Source organism: Thamnophis elegans, chromosome 10, assembly GCF_009769535.1.
Source record: "Thamnophis elegans isolate rThaEle1 chromosome 10, rThaEle1.pri, whole genome shotgun sequence".
Classification (NCBI taxonomy): domain Eukaryota; kingdom Metazoa; phylum Chordata; class Lepidosauria; order Squamata; family Colubridae; genus Thamnophis; species Thamnophis elegans.
This window is the reverse complement of record NC_045550.1, coordinates 4,383,478-4,401,771: the sequence shown is the minus strand read 5'-3', so window position 1 is coordinate 4,401,771 and position 18,294 is coordinate 4,383,478. Positions and strand designations below refer to the sequence as shown.

At 37.4% G+C, this 18,294-nt stretch overlaps 2 protein-coding genes across 4 annotated transcripts in view; one reads left to right on the top strand and one right to left on the bottom strand.

The window, feature by feature from the left end:
- INSYN2A (inhibitory synaptic factor 2A) overlaps window positions 1-7,828 on the bottom strand; it is a 42,962-nt gene extending 35,134 nt beyond the window's left edge. Inside the window, exons 1-2 of the mRNA XM_032224958.1 lie at window positions 7,759-7,828; window positions 1,494-2,700 (exon numbers count right to left, since the gene is read on the bottom strand). Coding sequence (XP_032080849.1) covers window positions 1,494-2,700; window positions 7,759-7,828 — 1,277 coding nt within the window. The remainder of the gene's footprint in view (window positions 1-1,493; window positions 2,701-7,758) is intronic.
- Window positions 1-18,294, top strand: part of DOCK1 (dedicator of cytokinesis 1) — a 510,685-nt gene that overhangs the window by 225,552 nt on the left and 266,839 nt on the right. The window lies entirely within an intron of this gene.

The following is an 18,294-nucleotide window of genomic DNA, read 5'->3' as shown; positions in this document are numbered from 1 at the left end:
CGGCTTGGCGATACCCCTAGGTCAGTGAATGGCACTGTGCCTGGCTGGAAAGGGGGTTTGCCAGGTGGCTGGTCGTGAGCATGGTCTCTTCATGGCTGTTGTGGTGCGCACCTGCAACAGCGCAACACAGCCATTCGCTCATGAGGCTGTGCCCGACTCTTTGGGAGTCCGCTCGCAAGAGAGCAGCCGCCTGGCAACCCCAAAACAATAAACCCTCCCCTCATAATAAGGCCCAAGCCATATTTTGTGGGTAGAAAGAAAATAAGACCCTGTCTTATTTTCGGGGAAACACGGTTGTTAAAGGGTTGAATTGTGCCATTAGATGTCATACAAATGAAATAAACATTCAACATTCAAAGAGCATGCACAAAATAAATGATCAGTTAAATCTAAAAACATTGAAAACCATTCTGCTGTACTGGAAATGTATAGCCTGTCCTTATGACATATGGTTTAAATTTAAATGTGTTGTAAATCATTTTGGCTAAGCAAACATTATTACATAGAACAATTGCCATGTTTATAATTCTTGCATCCTTAACATGCATTAATCAGTAGCTTGTTTTGGGTAAAAAGCAACTTCTAAAGTCACAAATGAAAAAGGCCCATATTAGTAATTTTGGTATGATAAAAGGAATCAAAGAGGGAACATTTACTGAAGCGAGGGGAAGCATGAGCTACACAAAACAGGAAGTTGGAGACATAAAGTTGCATTTGTTAGAATACAATCACTGAATTAACTAGGAAATACGGGGATTATATCTTTTAGGAGGCTAAGTCAGATGCCAAAGAACAGAAGTTGCAATTATCAAATAAAGACATAATTATCCAAGTCTGAGTAAATAGCTGTTTTTGTTAAGTAGGTTGTGAGTGATGCTTTAAAAAAAAAAAAAAAGGACGCAGAACAATATATTCTGCACTTCATTTTTATGAACTAATGCTCTTCTTTTGGGCGGTTTCAGCATTCCAAACAATGTTTTCTATTGCCTCCTAGTCTATTCTGGTTTTAAATAATTAATGAAAGAGTTCTTGGGTAATCATATAGCAGATATTATTAGCTTTAACATGACCCTTTGTTTTATGACAAATATATATATAAGCAATATATTTTAATTTTAATATTCTTTGAAAGCAGTTCTGTTACCAGAAGCGTATTTTTTTAGGAGTATCTTTGTACTAAAGCAAATATATTGTAAGGGTCATTAGAGACACAATGAAATAGAAAGGTCATTTAAAGCATTAATACATTGCTGTGAAGTTATATGCTAAATTATAATTTTCAAGTACTGCGAGTCAAGAATAATTACCCATTAAAGTAATCCATGTTAATAAAGAAAGGTGACACATATGTTGCACCTGCTTTTTGAGCAATTCTAACATCTTCTGAGTAAACAGAAACATGTAAATTGTTCAGCAGAATTCATGCAAGTGATTTTTTCCCCTAAATGAGATTCTTGCATATGTTAAAAAAACTAAAATAAAAATCAACTTACCCTTCTCTATGAGCTTCTCCTTTTTCCAACTCCTGAATAACACCCAACAAGACCTTTATGGTTTCCTGACTGGAGCTGATCAGATTCTCCATCATCTGCAACTGTGCTTTCAAATCTACCACTTCAGTGTGAGGCACAATTTGTTGACATCCTTCACTCACAGCAACTGCTGTCTGACAAGGCTGTTTCCCTTCCATAGGTGAAACATTTACCTGAAGGGTCTGTTCATTACATTGGGTAGACTGGCACGGTGCCTGCGCGGGGCAGGCCTGAGCTGCACTTACAGCTTGGGACTGCAGACCGTTAAGATGCAGAGTTCTTTTCCTTTCCTCCTCCTCGGCTGAACACAGGGACCAGTCATTCCCCGTTGCTGCCGAATGCTGCTGGTCAGCCAGTGAGGTGTGTGAACCAGATGCAGGCAAATAGACCGAAGCTACTTCTGTCTTGAACACTTTCCCTTGGCTGGCTGGATTAGTTTCCTCGTACCTCAGTGGCCCAGTGTGGTGTTTTGCTTTGTCATGCAGCTGGTAATCAGGCTCTTCCAAAACCGAAGCTGCTGACTCTTGTAGAGAAGGAGGTTCTTTACTACAGCTGTGCAAATCAGCGCTTATACATGTCTCCAAACCGTTGTCCTTAGAAGGCAGCTCTATTGCGTTGATGCGTTCATTAGTATGTGAAATAAATTCAGCTGTCACAAATCCGCTGACTTTCTTGCTGCACTGAAGAGCCTCTCCTGAGATTTTGCTGTCTTTCTCTTTAACGTCAATTAGGAATCCGTTGTTTTGACTTGGAAAAGCGTCCACCGAAGCTATGCTTTTGATTATATTTCCCTTTTTCCGGTCCAAAGGGAAGGTCTGGTAACACTTTTTAAGCTCAGGCGAAGTCTGAACTCCTGTACTTTTAGTAACATTAGGGATTGATCTCCGGGCAGGAACGGTCATGTATTTTCGGTAAGCTGCTCTGTAAGAGATGGGTTTGGCTTCCTTTGGGTCACCCTGCTGTAACAAAGAGAGTTGTTTTTCCCTTTGCTCATTCTGGGCCTCGCAGATGTCTTTGAATCTCACCTGTAGGGCTTTGTTTCTCTTCTTGATTTGTCGGTTGGGATCCAATGCATATTTCATTTCTAAGGCAAGCGATGTTGCTGAATCAACTTCACTCTCAGAAACCGCGAGCAAGCATTTGCTGGGTTCTTCGCTTCCTGTGGTACCTGAAATCAATAAGCAATATTAGGAAGACTGTTACCACCCTAGGTAAAGATGTTTTAATTCAAATGACATGATTTTTATAATAAATAAATAAAGCTCAGGACTTTTAGCTACCTAAAAAATGAAGTCTTGCTTTTGAGAATAGGAAGCAGGGGTGGGTTTCAACCAGTCCACGGCGGTCCGCGCGGACCGGTTGGTCGGTGAACCTGGAAGTAAATAACTTCCGGGAACGCCAAAGGACCCACCCGCCCGCCCTCGCTCCTTACCGGTCTTTAAAGGCTTCTGTGCTTCCACGAAGGCGCATGGCACATACAGCGCCTGCGCGATTCTCCTCGAGCAGCTGGAGCATTGCGCAGGCGCTAAGACGCATGCATGAACTGCGCGCGTGCACGAGGACGCCGCCAGCCCCGTTACAACCGTAACGGTTGGAACGGGATTAGAACCCACCACTGGTAGGAAGGTAGTGGTCTTTGTGTATTATAAAATACATAAATAACACCATCTCATGAAAATTAATGGACTAATAGATTAGAACTTTAAAAATAGTAATATGCATGCATAACAGAAGCAAATAATGAAATTCAAAAGACGTAGTAGTAAAAGTGTGCATATTTTCAAGTCACCCAGAATTCCTTTTGGATAGGGGGATACAAGAACTCCTCCTCCCTTATTTCAGAAAATAGCCTCTTCTCTGCTTCTCTTTGGCAACAAAATATACAGATAGTCCTTCATTTATGCCTATAGTGGAACCCAGAATATTCATTGTAAATCAATCCACAGACTGCATGCACAGATTGAGCCTGATTTTATTTTTTTGCTCCAGTTGTTAAACAAACACCATGGTCAAGTGAATATGGTAGTTGCTAACAGGTGGTTGTTAAATACAAATCAATGTATCCCTCTGGGCATTTTTTTTATTGGAAACCAGCCAAATAAGGCTGGAAACTGGCAAAAAAAATGTCATAAATCATACTCATATGATCATGGAATGCTGTAACCATCCATAAAAGTGAGCTAGCTGACAAGTACCTGAAATGTGATGTGTGCAGTCGTCAGAACTTTGGAATGGTGTCATAAGCAGCTTTTAGGTGGCCTGTCATAACTTTGAATGGTTACTATGCAACCGTCATTAAGCAAGGACTATCTGTGGCCTTAGATAGGGAAGTGTACTCAAAACATGTTATGCACTTATCTAGGAAATATAAATGCTGCTTTAAATTGTTTTACGCTGACATTATGACTTAGTGTAATATCACTGCCCTCCAAATATAAATGAGATACTAAGACCTTAGAAACGCATTATGCATATAAAATATTATGTTCTCCAAGATGTTTAAAGGTTGTTGCTTAAGCATATATCGTTAAGAATATTCAAACCTGGCCAAATGGACAACAACTATCGGCTATGGCTGAATGCTCTCTATATTTATGCAGAAATCATTATTTCCATAGTGAGGAGAGCTGGGAGGGGAAAAAGCAGCTGAAACAGTTATTAAAAATGTTATATATTGAAGGACTTTCTTAAGACCCATGAGATAAAACGGACACTCGGCTGGCTAACAAAAAAATTAAAATAAAAATGTTATATATTATTGATGTTTTAATGCTATACAGTAGATACTTTCATTCTGCAGAAAGATTGACACTGAATAATTTTGGTAACTAACATATCCTTTCTTATAATTTACCTCTGACTTGGAGGTCCTTCATTTCATTTGGTACATTTGTTGGATGACAGCATAATTAACTCTTGAAGAGATTATAGAAAGAAACAACTTACTGTAAACTTAAAATCATAAATTTAGGCCATGCGATTAAATCTCGTCAGTGCAGAAGCCTCAGTTTTTTTTTTTTTTAGGACAAACAGATCTGCATTTATTACTAGTCATTTTGGGACTGGAACTGATTGCAAATTGGATGATACTCGTTATTTTTAAGAATAATGTTTAAGGGAAATGTCAATGTACATAAACAGCCGTCTGTTTTAAAAGTGCTATTTCTTTATAGGCAAAGTTAATTCTCCTGAAAATGTGGCCTTTAACTGCTTTCTTGGCAATGGAAACACCCACATTTATTGGGTTTCAAATTACCACTGAATCAATATTTTAGAAGAAAAACATTATCTTACTTTTACTATAATGCATCAAAGATATACGTTTATAGAATATTCATACAGAAATAAGGAAATGTTCATTTTAAATAGCAAAATATTAGAATTTGTGCTACCTATTTAACACCCCTACTGTGTTCAATTGTTAAATGTAACTAAGCTGTTGCAAGTGGCAGTTTCCTTCCACTTAGGGAGAATCACATCTTAGTTTATTGCCTTGCTTTACATCTGTTTTAAACATTTAGCCTGATTGCTAAGACGGGAAAATGTTATATTCTGAAGAACAATGCCAAATTGCATGAAAAGAGAGCATAACCATGATTAATTTTTATCCGGGGGAGTGAAAAAAAGGGTGTGAGGGAAAAAAATAAAATTAAATTTTTCTATCTTGTTATAGAATAACTGAGTAACAGTTTATAGAATAAACTGAAAAAGCAAACCAGAGAAAACACATTTAAAGTGGAATAACAAATATTATTTGCACTTATATATTCAATTTGGTGTAATGGTGAAGGCATCTGGCTAGGAACTAGGGGACCATGAATTCTAGTCCACCTTGGCCATGAAGCCAGTTGAGTGGCCTTGGGATAGTCACTTTCTCTTAGCCATAGTAAGTTTGTAAGTTTAATTTTATTTATAGGCTGCCCAATCCCGAAGGACTCGGGGCGGCTTACAGAAGAGAAAAGAAAGAAAATAAAAATAAAATAAGACAAGTTAAAACGACACAAATACATTCATTTCAGTCGGGGCTGGACCTCAACAATGAGGTCAACAGCCCCAGGCCTGCCGGAAAAGCCAGGTCTTGACAGCTTTTCTGAAGGCCATGAGAGTGGATAAGGGATTTCTGGGGGTAGTTTGTTCCAAAGGGTCGGAGCAGCCACAGAGAAGGCTCTCCTCCGGGAAGCCGCCAGTCGACATTGTCTGGCTGACGGCATCTGAAGGAGGCCCACCCTGTGGGATCTTACTGGCCGCTGGGAGGAGTGTGGCAGTAGGCGGTCTCGCAGGTATGCTGGCCCTAAGCCATGTAGGGCTTTAAAGATAATAACCAACACCTTGAATTGCGTCCGGAGACCAATGGGTAGCCAGTGCAGCTCGCGGAGGATAGGTGTAACATGGGTGTACCTAGGTACACCCAATATAGCAGTGTTTCCCAAACTTGGCAACTTGAAGATGTCCGGACTTCAACTCCCAGAATTCCCCAGCCAGCGAATGCTGGCTGGGGAATTCTGGGAGTTGAAATCCGGACATCTTCAAGTTGCCAAGTTTGGGAAACACTGCAATATAGGGTATAGGGTCCATAGGAAGGAAGCAATGGGAAACCACTTATGAAACACCTTGCTAGAAAACTGTAAGGACTTGTCCAGGCAGTCTCAGAGAATCAGACACAATGGAATAATTAAAACAAGGTCAGTGTAAATTTGGTCACTTCAAATAAATGAGTAACCCAAAACAAAACAAAAATGTAACAAACTCATTCAAAAGGATTAAGAAGGATTTGCAGGAATTTAGAGTTTAGAAATAAAAAAAATGTTGATGCTTCATGTACCCAAAAGCCAAGCATTATGAAGAAGAAAATACTACATTTGCATAAAACAGTAATATATAAAATCATTTGGTGGCATGAGAAAAGGAAAATAGTAATCACAAGATGAAGCCTATCAGTAAGTATAGCTTATGGTTTCTGAATACCGAAATATCAACTTTATTACCTTGAAAATGAAGTGTGCATTCAATTTCACTCAATCAGCCAAGAAAATGAATTCAAAATAGTGCATAAACATCATTCATTTTAGCTACTCTGAAAGAACTAAAAGTATACTGTTTAAAAGACAAATGCAAAAATCTGTCCATCCTTAATATTCTGTACATTCATTGCTATATATTGCAACTATAAAGTAAAGTTGGTTAGTGAACAAGAATTCAATATGCTTCAATACAAGTAAATACATGTATTATAACACTGAACTAAATATATCTGGGACACAAAGGACTTTAGGACAGTAATTTGACGGATGAATTCTTCTTTGCTAAGACTCTTAAATGCACGAGTTGTGTTTATTCTTTCTTTTTAGAAAATGAAATGGGCTCACCAATTTTATTAATTTTTATATCAGCTCACTCTAAAATCACAGTGATTCTTTCATTTATCCTGCCTAATAAGTATGAGGAACTAAAATTAAATTAAATTAAATATAGAACACAATAATTGTTCACCTATCTCAGGATTAGAAAACATACAGCACTATATATATATACCTAGATACAAGTAGGTACCCAATAAAAATACTAAATAGGAAATAGGGAATAAGGTCATATTTTAGTTTTGAATTGCTGATATCCCCATACTGCTTTTGTTAATTTTATGGTTCAGAAACAGCCAGTGGGCTTACTTATTTGCTTAGACAGCAATTTTGAAAATTAAATACTATGGGATAATACCTTCTAGATTAGAAAGAAATGTGAGATTAATAGTGGTAATACTCAACCCTGTTGGTGTTTTGTAAAGCCTTGAAAATCTGGATGCTGGGTTGTATATTGCAGCTTTCTCACATAACTGTGGCTGGATTCTGAGTGCCATAATTGTGTCTATGTTTACTATTGTTGTTACTTATTCCTTTTGTTTTACTGGCTGTAATCATGTGTTTACTGCCCGGAATTACTATTTTTTAAATGCGGGGATGTATAAACCAACTATAAATAAATACTCAAATACTCAAAAAACTCTAATCTTTACAAACCCAGTAAATTCAAATAAATTTATCTATATGATGAGTCACTTGTTTAATCACCGTAGCTTAAATTATTTTTCTTCTCTGGTCAATATTTAATTCATACGAAGTTTCTTAAACAAGTTACATAAATATTTTTAGATAAACTACTGTATGTCACACTGCGTATATAAAAGTTCTATTAGATAAAACCAAGGGAAATCCAGGGACATACCACTTACTTTCATCATTGAGAGATTGTGAGGCTGGAGATGAAAGATTCCTCATCTCATGATCAGTTCCTTTAGCCATCGTGTTACTTAGCCTAAAATATAACAAATATACTATTACTAATTGGTTGTACATGGTACTGGAAAATAAAACGCCTTTTTAACTTCAATAAGTCTTTGTGTTTTTGGAAATACTGAAATAATCTACTCTTCCAGAGAACACAAATGATGCTTGAATACATATTTTTAGAAATGTTGGCAACCTAAAGGTAATTAAACAAAAAATAATAATAATCTAGGAGTTCAGAATATTAAGCAGCAATCAGATTTTAGACATTTGCTTAATGAGAACTTTAGTATATATTCACATGATTTTCTTATTGCTATTAGACAAACACTTTATGCTTGAGCTTGTAAATTACTATCAACAAGTAACATAGTTCTTGACCTATGACCAGTGACCATTAAAATAGTATTGAACAAATGATGGCTAACAACTGATTCTCAGAATTCTGGCCATCCCAACAGTCCATTGGCTGACCTCCATTTGCAACTTTCCATTGTTGGCTTCCTCAGAAAGGCAATATGGATATGGAAACCAGCAGGGAAGGTTAGATGTCTATTCCCCCCCCCCACACACACACACACACCAGTCCCTCCGTTAGTGTGCCAGCCACTCACACATCCCTGCACATTTACCCAACCTGGACCTTCCAAAACTCTGGGATGCCTCTTGTACACCCTTCCCCAACCTACTTGAACACTTGACCCACAATTCTTGTATACTCTCAGCTTCTCTTGCACACTCCTTTGCACCACGCCTCTTGCACACACTCCCGCCCAACTTCACTCCCTCTCCCATCCAGTAGTAACTATTTATTTGCCTGCAGACCTGAGAAACTTCCCACCAGTTTCTCCACTGACTTTGGTTGTAGCCTGAGGGATTGCATTATTTAACAACTCTGATAATCAGTTACAATGGCAGCTGAGACTGCAGGGATTGTTGTCACTAAACACTGCAGCTGTGCTTTATGAGCCGAAGTGGCGCAGTGGTTAGGGTGCAGTACTGCAGGCCACTTCAGCTGACTGTTATCTGCAGTTCAGCGGTTCGAATCTCACCGGCTCAAGGTTGACTCAGCCTTCCATCCTTCCGAGGTGGGTGAAATGAGGACCCAGACTGTGGGGGCAATATGCTGACTCTGTAAACCGCTTAGAGGGCTGAAAGCCCTATGAAGCGGTATATAAGTCTAACTGCTATTGCTATTGCTGACCATATCACTAACTGATAGCAGTCTCAGTTGCCATTGTAGGTCAAAGAATGCCTGTTTGTAGGTAGTTTTTATTTAAGGAATAATACTCTATCATTACACCATATGGCAAACTAATACCAAAAATACTGCCAAATGCCCACGTCCATTCTGTAATGTATCAGTTTTTATTTCTACCTCTGTTGGTTTTTTTATTTTTGTCTTGTACTTCTTTGCAGAATTTGATTTCCCTATCCATCTTGTACACTTTTCAAAAATGCACCTGTATCTTTGTGCTCTACAGCAGGGGTGTCAAACTGGATTTCTTCAAGGGCCGGATCGGCACTGTAGTTCTCCTCTGAAGGCCAGCTGGGGAGAGAGGGGGAGAAGGGACCGACACTTCCTGCAGCACCCTGGCGGCCCAAATGGGGCTGTTTTGTATGGCATAGTATTGGAGGAGGCCGCCAGGGCACAGGGGCCTCACATGGCCCACTGCCAGAGGCACAATGGGACTTTGCTATTTCCAGGCCAGCCCCGCAGGCCAGATGTAAGCACCCCACAGGTTGGATCGGCTCATTACCCTTGAGTTTGACACTCCCGCTCTACAGTGTTCTTGCTAGAAAATAATACTATATTGCTAATGTATTTGATGAAGCATCTTCCATAAATATTTTAGACAAATTGACTCTGTTCTCATGAGGATTAACCCAATCCAATGAAGTGAGCAAGTCTGCATTATCTATTTGTAGGAGATATGCAACTGCAGCCACAACCTAACCATCTTGGCTCATGCTGTCTCACAAAGATCTGTTTTGTACTATTGTGTCAACATACAAATGTAACCTCTGGGCTTTGGGATGAGGTTTTATAAATACGTTTATAAAAACAGATGTTTCAACTATGCTGAGATGTTATCTGAGGGAACAGTAGAAATATGACTTTGGTTTTACACGAATGAAGGCAAAGGCAAGGCATTTGGCTTTACAATTGTTCATTATTTGTATTTTCTACAGCCTTTGACTTGTTCACAATTCTTGTGAACAGTTTACAAGAATTATAATTAATTTTGTAAACATAAGGTTTTTTTTTTTTTTAATGGCCATACTGGGAGAAAACACCACAAATTAAATAACAATATCATAACAATTAGGTCACAAAACACCTCATCCCATTGTATATGGAAATGGCTACTTATTTAAAGTTCTTCTAGGCTCCATAATTGAACAATTTTAAGTTACTTGCTTAAATAGAAACATACTGTAGATCATAAGAAAGTCCCTTGGATTGCAATCCATCCCTGTTGTGGAAGGGATTCTACTCTCACTGAAAATTGATTGATTGATTGATTGATTGATTACATTTATATGCCGCCCTTTTCCCCGAAGGGGACTCAGGGCGGCTCACCATTCAATCAGGGAAGGAAATACAGACAGGGGGATAAAAAGACAAGACATAACAATACAAAATTTAAAAACACACAACAACCATACCATTCGAGAAGGGGGGCAAAAACTCTTTAGCCCCAGGCCTGTCGGAACAGCCAGGTTTTAAGGGCTTTGCGGAAGGCCTGGAGGGTGGTGAGGGTTCGAATCTCCATGGGGAGCTCGTTCCAGAGGGTCGGAGCAGCCAGAGAGAAGGCTCTCCTCCGGGTAGTCGCCAGTCGGCATTGGCCGGCGGATGGAATTCGGAGGAGGCCTAGTCTGTGGGATCTGATCGGTCTATTGGAGGTAAAATACTTTGTCTTGAAAGATTTGCTTCAACTAACAATAATGAAGCAATTAATTAGAAATGTTTTTGCATAATTATGTTTGTTGCTGCATTTTCCTGAGTGTCAAAAAGATTTGTACAAGTTTTAGTGACTGAAAAATATGGCAGCAGACTGTTGATCAGTACATAATGGGGTTACTACAGGTAGTCATCAGTTTATGACTACAGTTTAGGCCAAAATTTCTGTTAAATGAAAGATTTAAGTGAGTTTGACCCATTTTACTACCTTTCTTGCCAGTTGTTAAGTGAGTCACTGGAGTTGTTAGTAACACAGTTATTAAATGAATCTACCTTTCCCACTGACTTAGCTTGCCAGTGGGTCACAAAAGGGGATCACATGACTCCAGGACACTGCAGCTGTCATAAACATGAGAATTGCCAAGCCTCTGAATTTTGATCACATGACTATGGGGAAATCTCTGGTCACAAATGTGAAAATTGGTAAGTCACATTTTTTCAGTGCTGTTGTAATTTTGAACTATCACTAAATGAACTGTTGTAAGTCAAGGACTACCTGTGTATTATGCTCACACCAATTCATAAGGAATTGTGTTTGTGTGCATGTGCCTTTGAATCAAGAGCCGAGGTGGCGCAGTGGTTAGGGTGCAGTACTGCAGGCCACTTCAGCTGACTGTGCATCTGCAATTCAGCGGTTCTAATCTCACCGGCTCAAGGTTGACTCAGCCTTCCATCCTTCCGAGGTGGGTGAAATGAGGAGCCAGACTGTGGGGGCGATATGCTGACTCTGTAAACCGCTTAGAGAGGGCTGAAAGCCCTATGAAGCGGTATATAAGTCTTATTGCTATTGCTAATTAGTTTTTGACTCCTACTGATTGTCTTAACAAGTCCATGCAGTTTTCTTGGCAAGGTTTTTGAAAAGTAGTTTTCCTTCCTAAGGCTGAGAGAGGGATTGTTCTAAGATCAGCCAGTTGGCTTTCTGCCTAAGGCAGAACTAGAACTCGCTGTCTCCTGATATGTAGTCAGTGCCTTACCCAATACACCACTGTCAACAAAATTATTCTGCATTTTAAGGACTTAAATGTCTGCAAAATATGTGTGTGTGTGTGTGTACACACAAACTCACACACTTTAGAATGTACAGAAAAATCCATTTTAACTACCAGCAATATGAATAAAAAAAATAACAGAAGCACAAAAGGAAATAGTGATTGATTTGAAATCCTTTACTTTTTACTTTTAATAGATATACAATGTAAGTTTTTTAAAAGGGGAAAAAAAGACTATTGAACCCCTAGCATAGCGCAAGACAAACCTATAATCTACAGTAGTAAACTGACTGCATGTTTCTAGTTTAATCTGTCAAGTATTCTGTGGGTCCCATATTCCATTTATTAAGTGATCATTTCAGGTTAGCTGTATTTGATAGCTGTATTTCAGAGTCAGAAAAAAAAACCCCATTAAAAATAATTTGGACAGTTTCACTTCGACATGATGCCAAATGTTGATGTCTACATTTGTCATAAGAATCCGCACAAAGAATCCACAGTAATGTGTTTTGGGGGCGGATGATGGCATTATTTAACTGAAGCCAGAAGATATACTACAGAAGTGATAAGAGCATTGCTGATTATACATAAATGTTAAAACAGTTCAAACTATGTATATAAATACTTTTCTTCTGTTGAACACATTTACTTGTGGTCAGGAAGCCATGTCAAAAAATTAGTGGAGAGGAGTTAATTGCCATTTAACTTATTTTTTTTTCATTAATATACAAGGCTTTTGCAGCATCAGAAATTAAAACTAAAATCAGAGTATACAGCGCTGACTTTCCCCCCAAAATATATATAATCTATAAGCATGCATAAATAATGCCAGGTTAATTTCAGGACTCAGAAAATACTTTCACATAGCTTCAACACTGATTAAATTTCAACTAAAATGTGGCAGTTGCAAAAGGAGCCAAGCAAAGAGGAATAAATGTATAAAATAATTTGAGTATACCGTTGAGGAACAAAAAATAATAATCATACCACATTCAGTTAAAAAAAACAACAAGGAAGATCTAAGCACTTTCTTATGATATTCAGGATAGCACTCAAAAATAAAGTTAAAGAACAGCTCAATAATAAGATTGCAATCACTGACTTAGCAGGTAGAAGAAACAGAGGCAATATTCAAAAATCCTTCAGTCTTTTCTCCAATAACACTACAGTAAGCCAGAAGGAAAAGTGCTGATGTAGAAATCACAGCAACAGCAACTAAACTAATTAAAAATTATGTGAAGATGTTTCAAGGATCTGACTGAATAAATAACATCTGCAGAAGAAAAACAATGTTTATACTACAGAACTTTCAGAACTCTCCACTACACAACGAAGATAAAAAGTGTTTTCTCAGGAGTTGCCATAACTATCACACAAGCAACCAAAAGACAAATTACTGTATAAATTGTGCACTTTCACAAATGCCTAGCAATCTTATTTCACTTTAGGGATTTCAACTGATCCGTTTATTTCATCATGACTTCTGTTCTTCATGTAGTGAAACATGAGAGAAGTATACCATTCCTTCTTTGATGCTACAAAAAGGGGCAAGTCAATTTGTCCAATATAAGCTTAATGATGTTGAACTCCATATCAACACATTAATACATCTGTTCTTTTCATAACATAGACATGATTAAGAATCTGACTAGTAGCAATTGGAGTCTATAGTCCAATTTCACAGTAGTACCTAACAAGTCTGTGTTGCTATAATAATCTGTTTTATCACTGCTCTTTCCCTAAACTATATTAATTACTTGTATATAAAGAGATATTCAGCTATTATATTCTGAAATCTGCTACAGTTCCCAGTAAATCTTTGCCTAGTGTTCTGTGATGTAATATCTGAAAGATATTCATCCTGGATTCATCCTGCTTGGGCAGAGGAATCACAATGAACAAAAACTGCTAGGTGAGGTTTTCAGGGTTTTTTTGCATATGCAAACATTAGACATATATTCAACCTCATTTTTCTTAAATAATGACTAAATAAAATACTGCCATTGTTAGGTTTTTTTTAACCACTATGGCAAAAGGCATTAGCAGCATGGCAATGAACCGAAAGGAATTAACCTAGAATAGTGATTCTAACGTTAACTGTGCTGAACAAGGATAAGCATTCCTGCGGTGTATTAATGATACAACAGATAGTTGTGGTTGATAATTGCTTTATAGCAATAGCAGTTAGACCTATATACCGCTTCATAGGGCTTTCAGCCCTCTCTAAGCGGTTTACAGAGTCAGCATATTGCCCCCAACAACAATCTGGGTCCTCATTTTACCCACCTCGGAAGGATGGAAGGCTGAGTCAACCCTGAGCCGGTGAGATTTGAACCGCCGAACTGCCAAACTAGCAGTCAGCTAAAGTAGCTTGCAGTACTGCACTCTAACCACTGCGCCACCTCGGCTCTATGAGGTGAAATGAGGTTAACAATTTAGTATACGCTTAGTGACAGGATAGTGACGCATGAAAGGAAGCATTCTTACTGAGAGTGTCCCAACATTCTAATAATCCTTGATGCTTCCACCAATTCAACCTGGTGGAAAATAGTGTCAGTCCTCAAAAGTAAAAGGAAGCAACTACTATATGTAGTGTTACCTATGACATAAAAACATTTTATGAAAGAGATCAGTCTCATCATAAGAAAGCAAGTGTATAAACAGGGTTATGTCATCTCAAAAATAATGGTTACCATATTATTGAAACAGACTATGACCAAACAGTAATACTCTCACTGGATGTTTTCAGATGGTAAATGAATTGAAAGGTATCTCACAACAATGAGGACAAATGGCTTTATGTTCTTTATGATAAACTATTTCTATGCATAGTAGCCACTGATTACAAGCTTTTATTCCAAGATACATATGTGTGAGTGAGTGAGTGAGTGAGTGAGTGAGTGAGTGAGTGTGTGTGTGTGTGTGTCTGTGTACGCACAAATCTCCGTGTGTATGGAAATGAAAATTCATCAAAGTGTTTTATTGAAGTATATAAGTGCAGTAATCATTTATGGGTTAGTCTCTCATCTGAATTTACCATTTCACAAATATGAGAAATAACTAGTCAATAGGCAAAGGGGAAGAGAAAATATGCAGCAATGTATATGAAGTCAATTAATATTGCCATGCAGTTCTATGAATGCTATGATGAAATCACTACCGTCATATATTTTACAAATACATTTCAGTGCTTCATTTTGTTACTCAAATAAACAATTCCCTTTACTAAAGGAATAGGAAACTCAACATTGCATAATGAAATAGCCCAGATTGATTGTTAGATGCTATTCCAGCGTTTAAGAAGGACTATAATAGTAGACAATCTATCTATAAACTAGTTTATATGAGCCGAGGTGGCGCAGTGGTTAGGGTGCAGTACTGAAGGCAACTACAGCTGACTGTTATCTGCAGTTCAGCGGTTCTAATCTCACCGGCTCAGGGTTGACTCAGCCTTCCATCCTTCCGAGGTGGGTGAAATGAGGACCCAGACTGTGGGGGCGATATGCTGACTCTGTAAACCGCTTAGAGAGGGCTGAAAGCCCTATGAAGCGGTATATAAGTCTAACTGCTATTGCTATTATGATGGTCCTGGAAAATACTGTGTGGTTAGAACTGGAACAGGTCTTTGACAGATACAACAGAAGATGTGTTGGAGGGATTTCTTCTTGTATCGTCCTTCTCTGTCAACTGTAGCAACTGTTATATTTCTTGTACATACTTATGGAAAGCTCATACTTATATTTCATGATTCCTCTGTTAAAGGATGCATCTGATTTGAGACTATCTAGAAATTCAATTTCAGTTGTTAAATGCACAAATGTATAAACAGTACTGACACTAAAGGGTTTTTGTTAAGTTTAAGAGGTTTAACAAACAATATATAGATTTCAATATGCTCAGTGATAGACAGAAACCAGGAAAATCTCAAAACTTTTTTAAAAGGGATTGCTACTTCAAGAAAATATATTGTTTGCAGAAGTCTGTACTGTTTACACTTGGAGAGTAAATATTGCTGTTTAGTTCAAAACAAAAACAGGATTCATGTAATAGCAAAGTATGAACATAGAAGAGATAAAATCAACACTGCATTTGAATCTTAGTTGTAACTTGTTCTTTGTACCAGCCCTTCTGAGTTATGATGCTACTTCCCAGGGATTTGGCACAGGAAAAAGGATTTGAAGATTAGATAAGGATATTTTGTTCAACTTGAACTCTGTCATCAAGACATTATCACTTTGGGGGAAATAGTAACTTAGCTATGTTGCAGAAACATAACTGTCATACGTCTTCTGATAAAACTTTATATGCAATAGCAATTTTATATATTTTACTGTGGACATATTTTGTTTTAAATAACTCATTATGTTCTAAAAAAAACTCACTAAATGACCCGAATGTAGAATTAAATGTCAAAGTTTTTTGTATGTGATGGGGAAAAATGCAACTTATGCTGAAAGAAACATGTACTACCATGTGTAGTATATACATGTGGAAAGTGAATGTACATTCATATGGAATGTGAAAGTACATAAATAAATAAAATTACAAACAGTTATATAATCCCTCTAGTAACATTCCTGCATTTCCTAATGTAAACCTTTTGAGACAATACATTTACTTAAAAGGAACATTATGGTCAGCCTTCCCTATCCTGATGCCAAAAAACCATCAAATATGTAAGCGTGGTGCAATGAAAGCAGGCTAAGAAAAGCTGTGCAGGATCAGATGAAGGACAAACTTAATCTAGCATTCTGCTCTTTATGGCTATGCAAAGATTGTGAAAAATTGACAAATACACAAATACACCTGGTACTGAGAATTCATCCATCCATATTAGTTCTGATATCAGAGATAAATGAACCATAAAAACTAGTAGTCTGACAGTCTTTACCTCCTATAAATGTATTGATTTAATTTATAGTGCTTTTTTTTTCATTCAATCCTCTACTTAAAATTATCCATGTTGATGGTCATCACTGCATCTTAATAGTCCCACTTGGCATAATCCTAAATCCTAGTCAGGACATTTAACTGCGCAGAAACATACATGGCCTTAACTCTTAACTTGCCTAGCTTCCTTGAGAACCTCTCTAGCTTTGCTGCATAAGGGACAGAGTCTTAAAGATAGGAGAGTAGGAGTGGAGAGGAATAACAATGCTATTGTATAATTACACTATGTCCTAGTTAAATGCTTTAATTGATATTACTACACAGTTTCGAGATTGTTTTTTTCTCCTTGTGATTGGTCCAGTTGCTCACATAGAATTTAAGGCCCCTCTCTTCTTGGTTATATATCCTATCTATCTGCATTTTATAAATTCACTGTGCCAATAATTTGGTTGGCCTGCAGAACTGAAAGTAAATAGAACTTGAATGCCAGAGTTTATAAAACAAATGGTAAGCTCGAATAAGTTTTGGGGGAAATCCAAGCACTTACTATCTTGAAAACTAATGCATTGATTCTTTGGACTTCTTCAATAATGGGTCTTCTTTTTCTTGAAGATATAAAAATCTGGTTTGTATAGTCTTCTGGGTTTTCCCGAATACCCAAGACCAGATATAGGTTATTGTAGTCTTTGAATTTTTTTTTATGCCCTTAGCCCCAGGTTCTGTGAATTAAATTATTCATGAATGTACACTGGAGCATTAATCACTTGTAATGATTCATGAATGAGGTTATCTAAAAATGTTAAACCCTATGCTGTAATTATTCACGCTGACAATGTCTTGACATAAATCTGTTTGAAACTTTACAGTTGAACTGTGAAGCTAATTTATATAGAATTCTCTTGGAGAATTGTGTACTGAAAACAGTTTAGTTTACCAAGCTGTCCATTTTTTTTTCCAGTGATACAGGCTTTTGATGAAGTCATTACATGAACTAGAATCATATTAACCCAGTATAAACAAACAGAATCACCATGTTTTATATAACTATTTTTACATTTTAAAGGGAAAACATGCTACATGACTCATCATTTAATGCAGTGTCAATTGTATCATATGCTGGTATAAATCATTTGTTCAAAAACTACTTTCAAGTGATGTGACAACATTTCATTAGTTTTATTAGTTATTAGTCCAAATCATCTGGGTATGTTCTTCTTCACTGGTGATATCACATGCAGTGATGTTTAACTACCTATGTTAGATATTAACCAACGACACTCTTTATTGGATGATCTGTAAAACATGCAGAAGGATATGAACATTCCCAGTTACATGTCTTAATCTCAGTGAGATTAATAGGAGAGAGAATATTTTGCACATAAAATGAATGTGCCTATAAAATATTTGCATGTTATGTTCATAGCTTGTTTATAAAACATTAACATTTTAAAAGGATTATTACTTAGTATGTTTTATACATTCTGTAGTTTGAAAACCTTTCTCAAGTTGCAAATGCAGATAAAAAAAAGAGATCTGATAAATGCCAAAACAGTAATGTCAATAATGAGAAGACTGGTTAGATTATTATTAATCAATTCTAACAAAGTGACCCTTAAACTTGGGATTTGTCATTTAAT